Source organism: Harmonia axyridis, chromosome 2 (genome assembly GCF_914767665.1).
Source record: "Harmonia axyridis chromosome 2, icHarAxyr1.1, whole genome shotgun sequence".
Lineage (NCBI taxonomy): Eukaryota > Metazoa > Arthropoda > Insecta > Coleoptera > Coccinellidae > Harmonia > Harmonia axyridis.
In genome coordinates this window covers 17054476-17067333 of record NC_059502.1, presented here as the reverse complement: position 1 = coordinate 17067333, position 12858 = coordinate 17054476, and the positions used below count along the sequence as shown (strand labels likewise).

The 12858-nt window shown below is 32.3% G+C and overlaps 1 protein-coding gene and 1 long non-coding RNA gene across 2 annotated transcripts; both read right to left on the bottom strand.

Annotated features, from left to right (window-relative positions):
• Positions 1-889: 889 nt before the first annotated feature.
• Positions 890-12438, bottom strand: LOC123673637 (ninjurin-A-like). The gene is made up of 3 exons (XM_045608223.1): positions 12248-12438; positions 2646-2750; positions 890-1335 (listed from the first exon to the last, which is right to left on the bottom strand). Exons 1-3 carry the CDS (start codon positions 12363-12365, stop codon positions 1010-1012), a joined length of 549 nt encoding a protein of 182 aa, XP_045464179.1. The 5' UTR covers positions 12366-12438; the 3' UTR covers positions 890-1009.
• On the bottom strand, positions 9656-10548 carry LOC123673638. Its single transcript, XR_006746518.1, has 3 exons — positions 10463-10548; positions 10013-10133; positions 9656-9944 (listed from the first exon to the last, which is right to left on the bottom strand). It is a non-coding gene; the product is annotated as an uncharacterized LOC123673638 (long non-coding RNA).
• Positions 12439-12858: the final 420 nt, after the last annotated feature.

Here is a 12858-nt window from a genome sequence, read left to right as displayed (position 1 = left end):
TACCTGCTGAAATCTAAAGTTCGGCAACTTCTGCTCTCCTAGTGTCATCATTGGTTTCACGTCGTTTGGAGCTCTTGACGTTCGTTTTCTGAATTTCTGTCAATATATTTTGAGTTAATATGGAACGATGATTCACTAAGGGACATAAGAAGTGCGTTCTTTGTGGAGAAACTCGCGAATTGAGTGAAATATTGCATCACTGATATGATTCCATTTCCGCGCGCTCCATGTCAAATTTGATAGTTCATGTTGGGGACAAAATTTGCTCACTGAAAATGACATACTCGTATACTCCCTCCATCTGTTCAATACTCTGATGTTTCAACTAATATAGCAATGCATTATTCTAGCCAATCGTTTGGGATTATACTGCTTCCTCATCGATAATACCTTGTTTACATTGAAACGTTTTAAATTTAAATTGTCATTATTGACAGCTTTGAGTGCTTCGAAGCTTATTGAAAATGAACACAAACCGATTCCATTATCCAAGAGAATATTGAACATTTGAATCGTTCATCATGATTATAGAATACTGGTCCGAAACGCACTCTAGAAAGATATTGAATGATATTGACTCTACGTATGACATAAATTCATAAAATCTCGAACTCTTGAATTATTGAATTTGTGAGCATGATCATATTTGAAAACTACTCTTATTTTTCTCTGTAGAATCCAACGCAATCATAAAAAATTAGGGTTTTGATTTGATAATTCAAAGTTATGATTGAATTTTGTTCACACTTTTTGGCACAATATATTTGAAACACCCTGTGCCGTTATTTCCCAAATTCAAGATACGCACGACATTTCTATCCTATTTCTGATTTATGTATATTACGCAATTCAATTTTTTTTTCATGTTGTGTTTAAAATAAATAAAAAATCTTTTTCATTGAAAATGTATTTCTGAACCTTAACACAAAATAACTTATGTCCATTCGAAGGTAAACAATCTATCGTCAATCTTTTCATTTTGATTCAAATTAAAATTTCAATTTTATATTCATGTAGGTTGATATTTCGCTTGTGGTTTAGGAGCCACTGGTTTTGAACTCATTGTAAAGCTAGCTATGAAGACGTTGATCAGGGTCACAAGAAACACACCAATCACAGAAAAACTATTAATTCTAGAAACGTTTTTGTGCTTTGGATCACCTTTCATTTGGTATCTTCCTTTGAAAAGTAATGAAATTCCTACAGCAACTTGTAGTATCAGTGAGACCGATATTAGAAATAAATTTACATAGTAAGTTCTTGATTCGGATGCGTACTCCATCATGTATCGAAGTTGGTTGGCATTTGAAGTGATGAGAGCGATGTCCATCATTCCTGAAAATGAAAAATCGATAAATTAAAAAAAATTAAAATAAAAAAATTGAATTGTTGTTAATGATTTCAATATGCATTCGAGAAATAATAAAAATTCATTTGAAAGTACGAATTTCCACGAAAATCCACTCTGAGTCTGGAATGAGGTTAAATTTTGTTTGAAAATGATTTCTAGAACTCAAGACTGAGAGTTTTAGGCCAGGAAAATTTTGCTTTGTCTAATGCCAGGTGAATTTAGTTGAATACCAACTATTAAATCATCTTCATTATTGAAAAAAATTTTGAGGAGTTTCAGCGCTAATCATTTATGGGCCGATACACCGATGGGGACCACATATACACGTTCTTACTAAATGAAATCTAAAGAGGGTGAATCTTTGCCAAAATTCAAAGGAGGTCTTTCATGTAAACCAAAAGTTGTGATATTTTGAAATCTGGTAGGTGGCTGTCGTATTTGCAATAAAAAACAAATGATAACATCAATACATTCTACTCAAAAAAGTGCCTGTAGAACTTTTTGTCTCATGTTGATAGCACCAGTAATAAAAAAGTTATGAAAACTTTTCATTTCACGCAATTTGCCAATTTTCTCTTATAACTTGAAAATAGTTGAATTCATGAGGTTGTGGTTTTCACCAAATGAATTGTCTCAAAAATCGAGCCAGAAAATGTGCCATCCATTTTTTCCAGCTCAAAGGGATTCTGAGATCCCATCACACCCATACCCGATATATTTCGAGTTTCTAGAGCTTTGCGTTTAAATGTTAACAGAAGACAGAATCGAAGAGTTGAACATAATGATTTGAAAACATTCCTAACGACAATAGCTATCTCGTGAGCATCTAGGTTCAATCCATTGAGATACAAGAGCGGAGTTTACTGACATTATCACCTATCAGTACTTAATTTTGGCGAATAATTATCTAACTTAATTTTGATATCTATGCATGCTCACTTCTTGCAGACCCTGCAATTATGAAATCAACCATGCCAAACTGCTTGTAATATAATACTTCTTTGATCATCGAGACAGTTGATGCCGTCTTGGTGTTCCGTTTTGCACATCATTAAAAGTTAGTGTTTGATGTTAGCGAAAGAGCGGAGTGTTAAGAAGTTTGAATTTTGTAGACATAATGTTTCATGGAATCTAGGTAAACTATATCCAAACTATATATGATATTTATCACAATTCTTCTTCTTGGTATTTCTTAAAAATGCAGTTGTTGAAAATATATAGCTTTATACGACTTCATTTTCAATATCTGCTTGATGAATTATCGAGATATATAGAAAAATCCTGAACATCTTACCTTGAGCCACAGTTTTTTTGGCTGCATATGAATTACCGCCTCTAGTTGCAGCCAAGTCTGGTTCATCTCCAGAAACTACTACTTCTTCTACAGGAGGTGTCTCATCTGCAAAAGTTTCAATGTTAATTATCTCATCTTTACTTGAATATAACAGTTTTGGTAAGGCACTATGTTTCCAATTATAATGAGAATTACAAGAAAAAGGATGAAACACGTTTTAAATTCTTCTTCTTCCTCTTCTATTTAGGTCGTAACCTGTTCTTCTTCATGGTGTCTCTACCGAGGTGGATACCCAGCTCTCCAGCCACCTTTTTCTTGGTCTTCCTACGTCTCTCCTTCCAGTGGGTTTTCGATCTCCTGCTATCTTTATAAGTCTTTCATAGCCCGCTCTTCCAACATGATCATTCGTTTCAAATTATGTTTATTATTTAATAGAATGATTTCCTAATGAATGTTTGGTTTCCGGCATCTGGGCTACTATTCAATAATGATTTGCGACCTTTTTGCTTTGATCAGATGACATTCAAAAGACATGGTGGCATCATGCTTCATTTGGTTAGGATCAGTATCATCAGATCCTTGTCAGGAACTGGACAGTTTCAGCGTAGACTAGAATGCGATGTTGAAGAAGCACGTTGAAGCTTCAAATTCCCATCAAACACACTTAAATTAATGATGAAACATTGAGTATAAAAATTTAATTAATGACAAGAGCTGATCTACACTCATCACTTCTGAATATACACACTGTCAAAATCAGGGAAAATGACAAAATCTCAACGAAGTTCATTTTTTCTTGAACCCTTCGGTGGATTTTATTTTAGGAAGTTTTTTTTAATTGTAGCTTGATTCCTCGGGAACATAATTGTTCAGATGCCGTTCTCAGTTACTTAGTTTTTTTGTTATACAGGGTGGCCACTTTTTCAATGGGATTGTATTGGTAACTTTTAAACCATAAGAGTTAGAAGGTCGGTCAAATGGAGAAAAAGTTGCATGCATAGAAGCATTATCAAGCAGTTCAAACAAATCGAGCTTATCTGGGCCGGTTATTGAGATATCATAAGAAAAGTAAATTCTGTCATTTTGATTTTTCTTTTTTTCCCACTTTATTTAAAATATTATCAAAAAATGTTACAGGAATTTTTGATTCGACAGTAAATTGTTCTCAATTTGACATAATCAGATTTCGTATCCAACGTTTCGTGCTCTCTAGGCCACCCTCAACCTCATTTTTTTCAATGCGGACCTGTATATTTTATGACACTTTTCGAAATTGAACTGCTTGATAATGCTTCCATGCATGCAACTTTTTTTCCATTTGACCGACCTTCTAACTCTTATGGTTTAAAAGTTACCAATACAATCCCATTGAAAAAGTGGCCACCCTGTATACAGGGGTAAAGGAAAGAATGAAAAGTAAGCCATAATTCAGGATACCCTGTGAAGCGAATCGTTGAAAGACTAAAATTTTCACCAACATTCAGATGTTGCCTCATCTTTTCTGAATATTTCCTATTTCGTAGTTGCTATATCATAATTTTTAGAGCAATTAAATCACTTCAAATAGTTTCAGTACACTGAAATGTACTTTTTCATGAATAGAATGACATTTCTTTGAAATGATATTGCCACACGTTTGGATAATTTTTCCTTTTAATCCAATGAGATCAACTTGCCTTGTTCCATTGAATTAGGATAATATCGAACAGCGGTTCACCTAGTTGAATTATCTATTATTCATAGCATAAACATACAATGTTTATGTGTTATATTTTATGACTGGCATGCCCCAAATGCATTGTAAATCGTATATTTTGAAAATGATTTGCCCTTAATGTGTAACAAATGACTACTACTTAACAAGTATGATTCCAACTGAAATTTCCTATCCATACACAATTACACTTAACTCTTGATAGGGTAAACTGCGCAGTTCGGTCAACCTAATAAATCTATTTTTTTGTCGAAGGAACCTATTGCCATTCGATCGTGAATTATCACCAACAAAACGAACAAAAAGCGCTTGTTTTTCTCTCAATAGAATGGGGTATCAGTGATAGGCGGCGAAAAGTTTGGAACCACTCCTGTGAGTATAGATTTCATCAATATTCCAAAGCTCCACGGTCCATTCTCTATTCTCCCAAACAAGGGATTCTCTCTTTACGTGTTGCCAGCTGAAATGTTTGTTTAATTAATCATTCGGGAGCTATTAGGATTCCGTTTGCGTTGAACGCATACAAGCCACGGGTAAAGTTCAACCTAATATGTACTATATATTCACCCAACCGTAGAATATAGATTCCTCCTTCTGGGAATGTTTTCTGGAACGAGAAATCTGGAATTTGTTTCCCTCGGATTCATTTGTATCGTACAAAAAAAAAAAAGATTTTGGGGTGTAATATGTTTGGAAGGTATTAGTATTTAATAAATATACATAAAGGGTATGTCTATATGAGTAATTTTATTAACTTATTTATTTTTATTAACAAGTTTAACTGCTTCTTAAATAATATTTCAATCAAACATATCAATGAATTATTCCTTGCAATAAATTTCATAAAACACAAAAACAAAGTTTACGTGTATTTTAAATGGGAAATATTGAGCCTATACATATAGTCATATTTTGATAAAATTGACCAAAAAATTTGAAAAAAAAATTGCTGGCTGTGAGTGATTTTTTTTTCTTTGTTCAGCTGTTTTCAATGTGTTAAGTCCTATTGATCCTGCCTCACTGCTGGACGTGGATCTTCCGCAATCTCTTGATGTTCTTCCACTACAACACTTCCAATTTCCCAGTATTTGGAGTGCAGCTTCTTTTGAGAGTCGGAATCTTTTCTCAAAATCCGCATTGTCCAAATTTTGGAAATGATCTTCTCTTTCTCGGATCCATCGAGGACGTCGAACGACAAATTCTTCATCATTATCATCTCTTCGAAGGCAAGATCATATACTTGTCGAAAGGCCATTTTGACGAAATTTCCGGAAAAATAATTACATAGACCAGAGTTCCATACTGATAAATAATTATTAATCTCAACTTGAAAGGTTATAATCCTCCAAAAATGGCCGATTAGTGCTAAATCGCGATTGGTCGATTAAATGGCGCTTTGGAATGTGGTGAAACGCTACATTACATTAATCGTGATCTAAGGCCTCACTTAAGAGCCAAGTCAAGATTAAAGCATTTGGTGAAACTGGGCCTAAGAGTGTAAGATGAGTGGATTATGTTGATTTGAATGTTTTAATTTATGATCAACGCTGAAAATATCAGACAAATCAAATATGTACTATATATTCACCCAACCGTAGAATATAGATTCCTATTTCTGGGAATGTTTTCTGGAACGAGAAATCTGAAATTTGTTTCCCTCGGATTCATTTGTATAGTACAACAAAAAAAAAGATTTTGGGGTCTAATATGATTGGAAAGTACTAGTATTTCATAAATATACGATAAGAGGCATTTCAAAAAGTGTAAGATGAGCGGATTATGTTAATTTGAACGTTTTAATTTATGATCAACGCTAAAAATATTAGACAAATCTAATAACTACTTATAATATGTACTAAATATCACCCAACCGTACAATATAGATTCCTCCTTCTGGGAATGTTTTCTGGAACGAGAAATCTGGAATTTGTTTCCCTGGGATTCATTTGTATCGTACAAAAAAAAAATTTTGGGGTGTAATATGTTCGGAAGGTACTAGTATTTCCTAAATATACATAAAGGGTATGTCTAAGAGTGTAAGATGAGAGGATTATGTTGATTTGAATGTTTTAATTTATGATAAACGCTGAAAATATTAGACAAATCTAATAAGTATTATATATTCACCCAACCGTAGAATATAGATTCCTATTTCTGGGAATGTTTTCTGGAACGAGAAATCTGAAATTTGTTTTCCTGGTATTCATTTGTAAAGTACAACAAAAAAAAGATTTTGGGGTCTAATATGATTGGAAAGTACTAGTATTTCATAAATATACATAAGGGGCATTTCAAAAAGTGTAAGATGAGCGGATTATGTTAATTTTAATGTTTTTATTTATGATCAACGTTGAAAATGTTAGACAAATCTTCATCATTTCATCACTGAAGTTATTTGAAGTTTGAACTGGAGATTACTAGTTTTGTGTTTCTTTGTTTTATGTTTTCTATCCCGACTCTCTTAAGCCTCTTTAATACCTTCTCAGAATCTCTAAACTTGAGCGAGTTAGAACAACCATTTGTGATCTATGTAGGATTTGCTACTGCCTTTCATAGCCATTTCGTAAAGCACTTTTGATTTTTTATCCAACATCTATTGGTGGATGGTTCTCCGTTACCAGAAAAATTCTTAGAGGGGGACTAAGGTCTCTTAGTATTTTCCACAAATCTTCTCCACAATTCGTTTTTGGAGAAGACCAAACCAAGCGTTTGTTTGATTGTGAACAGCTGCTTGTAAGGCAAAGACGGAAGGGATTTCTGCATCGCATTGTGACTGGAGACAAAAAATTGGTTCATAACGATAATTCCAAGCGCAAAAAAATCATGGGAATATCCAGGCCATGCTTCCACGTCGACGGCCAAACCTAATGTTCACGGTTCCAAGGTCATGCTCAGTATTTGGAGGGACCAGCTCGGAGTAGTGCATTATAAGTTGTTAAAACCGACTGAAATAATCATAAGCGATAGTTTTCGAACGCAATTAATGAAATTGAGCTGAGCTTCGAAAGAAAAATGGCCGCAATACAACGAGAGACATGATAAAGTGGTTTTACAGCACGACAATGCTCGACCCCATGTTGCGAAAGTGGTCAATTTTCACCACGAATTCATCGTTTGAGTGTATTTTTGGTTCAAAATGTGGAAATGATTATTTCCTAGAACAAACGCACCAATTCGATATACCTACTTTTATTTCAAAAACATCATTTGATGTATATTTTATTCAGAATCAGCTGAAAATGCAGTACTGACAAAACATCATTGTGGTGAAATCATTTTTGTTCTCTGAATTGTAATACGTGGAAATTGAAGTTATTATTTCCATATGGAATTTTTTATCAGTTAGTTAAAGACATAAATTTATTATGGTTTCATCAATTACTCATTCGAATCGATATCGAAATATTTTTGGAATGTGCCACATTATATTTCAGCTCATCCATTTTGAAGTCTGAATGGAAGTTGAACATCAGGATGTACAGGGTGGGCAAATAAGCGAGGTAAGCGGCTATATCTCAGGATCCACTCATCGTAGAGACTTGCGGTAAAATTTTTTATGACTATAGTGTAGAAGAAAACACAGTGGAAATTGTTTTGAATTTCATACCTCTACAGCTAGGGGGCGTAATAGCTACCGTCGAGTTTTTTCTCGACGGTAGCTATTACGTCCCCTAGCGAACTTCAAAATAATTTGGAAATTATTTTCTATATTTCTATTTACAAGAGAACACACTGGAGTGTGTTCTCTTGTACACTTTAGTCTCTACGATGAGTGGATCCTGAGATATAGCCGCTTACCTCGCTTATTTGCCCACCCTGTACAATTCCAGAGAAATCGATATTATCACTAGTACAAAAAAATACATCATGAAATACATGATAAAAAACTTTGATATACAGGGTGATTCATTGGTAAATGGGCGGAAGCTTCTGGTAGATAGTGGACACTGAAGGGTCTATCTCTCTTTATAATCAAAATACAGAGTGTTTTATTGATTTTGTCAATTTCATCCACCCTATATATTTTCATGATATTTGGTATGTTTACTCTCTGCAGCAATAGTAGCTGAATGTTTTTTTAGACTTGGTCTGAAAAAATGGATAAATGAGATTTAACCCAAAAAACAAGATTCTTCGCTCTTTCTGTGTTCGTTGAATTAGAAAAATTATTGATTTCTTATCATTTATTGATTGTATCAATTTGTTGCAATCGTTTTCGATTACCTGAAAAGTTGCAATCTATCGTTTATTTGTGTCGAGTAATCTTCTGATCTCAAGTGACCCCTAATGATATTTGCTTTTCAAGACGTGACTGTGATAGTCTTATTATTCATTTCAAATATCTAATAAATAAATGTTATTGTTTTCAGTGGTACAATTATTTGAAATCATCACAGATTTATTCGAATACAAATTTTTTTATTCGTTATGTTTCAAGTTTGTGACCCAAAAAAATTAGGGCCTGATAAATGTCTATAAATGCGACAGTTCAAGAAATACCTTGCTCTCCTTGGTTTTTTCTACTTTATTCAGATATCCTTTCAAATTTAAGGAATTCTAATATATAGGCAGATTTTTTTTTGTTGAATCTTATTTATCAATTTTTCCTAGGTTTGACCTGAAAAATGAATTCAGTTGCTATGTTTGTATGGAGTAGTTGTTGCACGCAAAAAAATCTATTCTCAAATTGAGTGAATAATATTTGGTTGAAGTATATGATAGATTCATATATAAGCAAGACTATAATAAATTTGGGTCAAGTATACTTTATTCTCCAAATTTAAATATACCAAGTATTCCAAATAAGTATATGATATTCTTGAATTTAATAAAGTCGGTATTATTGGTCCAAAGAAAATTCTTATATTTGCTGTGAGTAAATGACTATACTTGAAATGAGTGGTTGATAAATTTCGTTTGAATATAAAATATTTTCAAGACAAGATATTGAATTCCTCAATTTCAATCATTTCTTCGTTTGAAGGTAGTGAATCATATACTCGAATGAAAGAATTGATATACTCAAACCAAAATTAAGTAAGTGTTAGAATAAGTATGTAATATGATAAATTCAAAATTAATTTTATGGTTGTTCCGAAGAAACAGTAAACTTACTTGAAATGAATATTAATTTCAAATCAATTCTTTGAAATTATTCGAAAGAATAAATGCAATTATCTATCCAATCCATTAGATTTCTTAATCTGATTAATAAATAAAATACAGCATATATAAAAAACGAATTTATTTCTCATATCATCATAAAATAAATAAAAACCAACAAATAAACAATATCTACATTGGAAAAAAATTGTATTACATTTATACAAATACAGGATAAAACATTGTACTATACAAATGATTAAAGGAACATAGTTATCTCCTAAAGAATAAATTATTTAGGTGGAGAGAATTCGAGATACATACTTAAAAGTTCATCTACATCTATATACAACAATTTGGAAACTTTTCGGCTATAATAGATTTTCCCCTGATACCAAAAACAAGTTGGGCTTGGCGGTTTGATTCCTCTGTGTTGATCTATTTTTCTGTTCTTGAATGATTTGTCCAATATCATTTGAGATCTGCAAAGAAAGAAGAAATTTGTGATTAATAAATTTTATCGTGGACTTTTTCGAATGAAAAATACTACCTGGTCCTGAAGAATTATTCCAAAATTGTATCTCACTCATATCGATAGATATCTATTGATTTGCATTTTCATCAGCAAATGATAACGTAACTCCCAATTGTTCATGAACAATTTCCATATTCTGCAAAAGAATCAAATTCAATTAACATTAATCAATTATGAACAGGAAGTTGTATTCAAAAAGTGCATTAATATTTCGAAAATAATTAGAAATCTCTAGAAAATCTTTATAACAGACCCTATTAAATATTAACGCATTTGTTCTGAAAAAGTAAGAATTTTGTTGAAAATATCAATTCAAAAATACCTAATCCTCAAAGAAATAATACAAAGATATCAAGCTGAATCACAATAGTAAAAAACACCAAGAGCATCATGAAAAGGAAAATGAAATCCGAATTAATGAAAAAAAATTAAATGAGTTGAAATTATTTCTCAATAAAAACTTACCTTGAAATTTTCCACTCAGACACTCCATTTATCCCTAATTCCTAATTAAATTTTGCTTTTTGCAGTATATATTCAGTATCTTACACTTATAACACAATTAAAACTTCCGTAGACCGATCAGTCCTATCACCTAAATGAGACTGAAGGGGATCGAAAGAGATATTTTCTAATGCAAACTGCACAGAGGGCGCATTTTAGTATATCTTCGAATAATATTCTTGAATCTAGTGGATGAAAGCATTTATATACTTGTATTTCGATAAATACTGCCAACAGGTGGATAGGAACGTTTTCATTGGCGCGGCATATCAAACGAGTCGAATCATGTTGACGAAGATGCAGGGAAAAGAACTCGCGTTTTAGTATATTTCGGTATAATATACTCAGATCTAGTACATGCAAATATAATTCAGATTATGAATGGTTTATTCTGAACTGGATAATTTGAATTTTTCAAAAATTCATCTTATTCAAAACGAAATCCGTGATCAAAATATTTCAGTTCATTAGACACCTCTCAAAGGAATTATATTTTGTAAAATACATTTATATCCATTAAATAATTTTTGGCTTATTCTATATCACACATATAACGTAAACTGTTAACGATTATTCCCATGTTGTGTCGGTCACGAGAACCTTGCTATCTGGGGCAATCCCAGGTGTTTAATTGCTAGTATACCTCATCCATTTTTGAATGTTGAAACAAAAGTTATTTCAAAAGAAAATATGTGTTTTTCTTATCATTTTTTAGGTTCATTATTGCTCACCAAAATCAATTTCACTTATATTTTTATGTATTATTAACACATCTCAAAATATCACATAACTTACTTCAATATGGTACCGCTATGACATTTTTTAGCGTCAGAAACTAGATGTATTGTGAAACGGTATATTAACAAATTATCTAGTATGGCCTTTATTGAGTTGGTTAGCTACAATTAACATAAAAAGAAAAATAAAATTCATATTATCTGCTAATTCAATCACAGGGTGGATTTTAGATGAATTATTCACTCCCCTTCTAACACTCAAACCATAATATTTAAATATTAAAATGAAATATGTCTCACTATGACGAAATTTTGTCTACAAAATTTCATATTTTCATTTATTATGATTAGTCTCGAACATGAAAAATGAGCAAATAGGTCTCCAATTCATCTTTGTGACTTGGGCATATTCTAATTACAACTAAAATGTATCACTCGCAATAATTATAATGTGTAAACCAATTCTTCAAAAATATAATTTGGAATGAGTATATTTCAATTTTCATAATGAGTAAATGATATCTTCGAAGTCGCAATATCGTATGTTCAAACAAAATGTAGCAGTATTCTTGAATCAATCAATTTATTCCTTCATTTTGAATACATCATTTACTTGTATGAAGTATTATATATTTCTATGAAGTATATGTATTCGGTATTCTGTTTATTCATTCCAAGTATACCAAATTTCTTACTTTACTTTTTCCGATTCAATATATACTTGGATCAAGTTTAATATTTCAAGAATATCCTATTTCTTGATTTGAGAATACATTTTTTTCCGTGTGCAGAGAATAAATGTAGCAAATATCATGAAAATATATGGGGTGGTTCGAAAGTTATGCGTAATAGAAAAAATTGTCAGAATCAATAAAATACTCTGTAGCTTGATTATGAAGAGGGATAAATCCTTCAAATATAGATTATTCTGACTCACCTCAGTGTCCACTATCTACCCTTAGCTTCCTTGAACCAGTAAGTAAAATGATTTCATATTATTTTGACAAACCTCTCTCCGCGGGATCTTTAACAGATGTAGGTTCCTGCTCTTCAGAATGCGCTTTCGATTCATGATGATCATCTGGGGCAATTTTCACATGCACCTCCTTCCCTTTTACATCATCCATAGCTTTTTTTTCACACCTATCGAATCAAACGAACACTGTATCAGTTTCAAATTTGGATTAGGTACCTATTTTGTTCGGCCCACATGTAAACAACAAATAATTCGATAGCGTACAACCACATAGGATGTAGATGTGATAATTTGGCGCAATCAGTAAAAGTGTAGGAGATGATATCGCTGATACCTTCCTTTTGATGAAAGGTTTACCTACTCTCGTTTGGAATCATTTGCAAACAGAAAAAAATTTTAAATTTTTTCAGATGATTTGAAGAAAACTAAAATCAAAAAGATTGAATAATAGTATATTCTAAAACAAGTTGCAGAATGGGCTTCTATTCCAACATGAATGCGAAATTTGAAAACGAGCGACGAAGGAGCGAGTTTTCGAACGCATGAGTGTTGGAATTGCCTTCTGCAACGAGTATTTGACGATATTTTCTCTATTTCTGTCAAGTTTTGTGTAATATTGTCGAAATTCAATGAAAAAAATCAGA

Excerpts from the sequence above, each read along its gene's own strand:
- LOC123673637 (XM_045608223.1), bottom strand. The coding sequence starts at position 12,365 with ATGGATGATGTAAAAGGGAAGGAGGTGCATGTGAAAATTGCCCCAGAT. Across the intron at positions 2,751-12,247 it reads TAAAGATCCCGCGGAGAGAG|ATGAGACACCTCCTGTAGAA; the intron begins GTTTGTCAAAAT and ends AAACTTTTGCAG. Across the intron at positions 1,336-2,645 it reads CAAAAAAACTGTGGCTCAAG|GAATGATGGACATCGCTCTC; the intron begins GTAAGATGTTCA and ends TTTCATTTTCAG.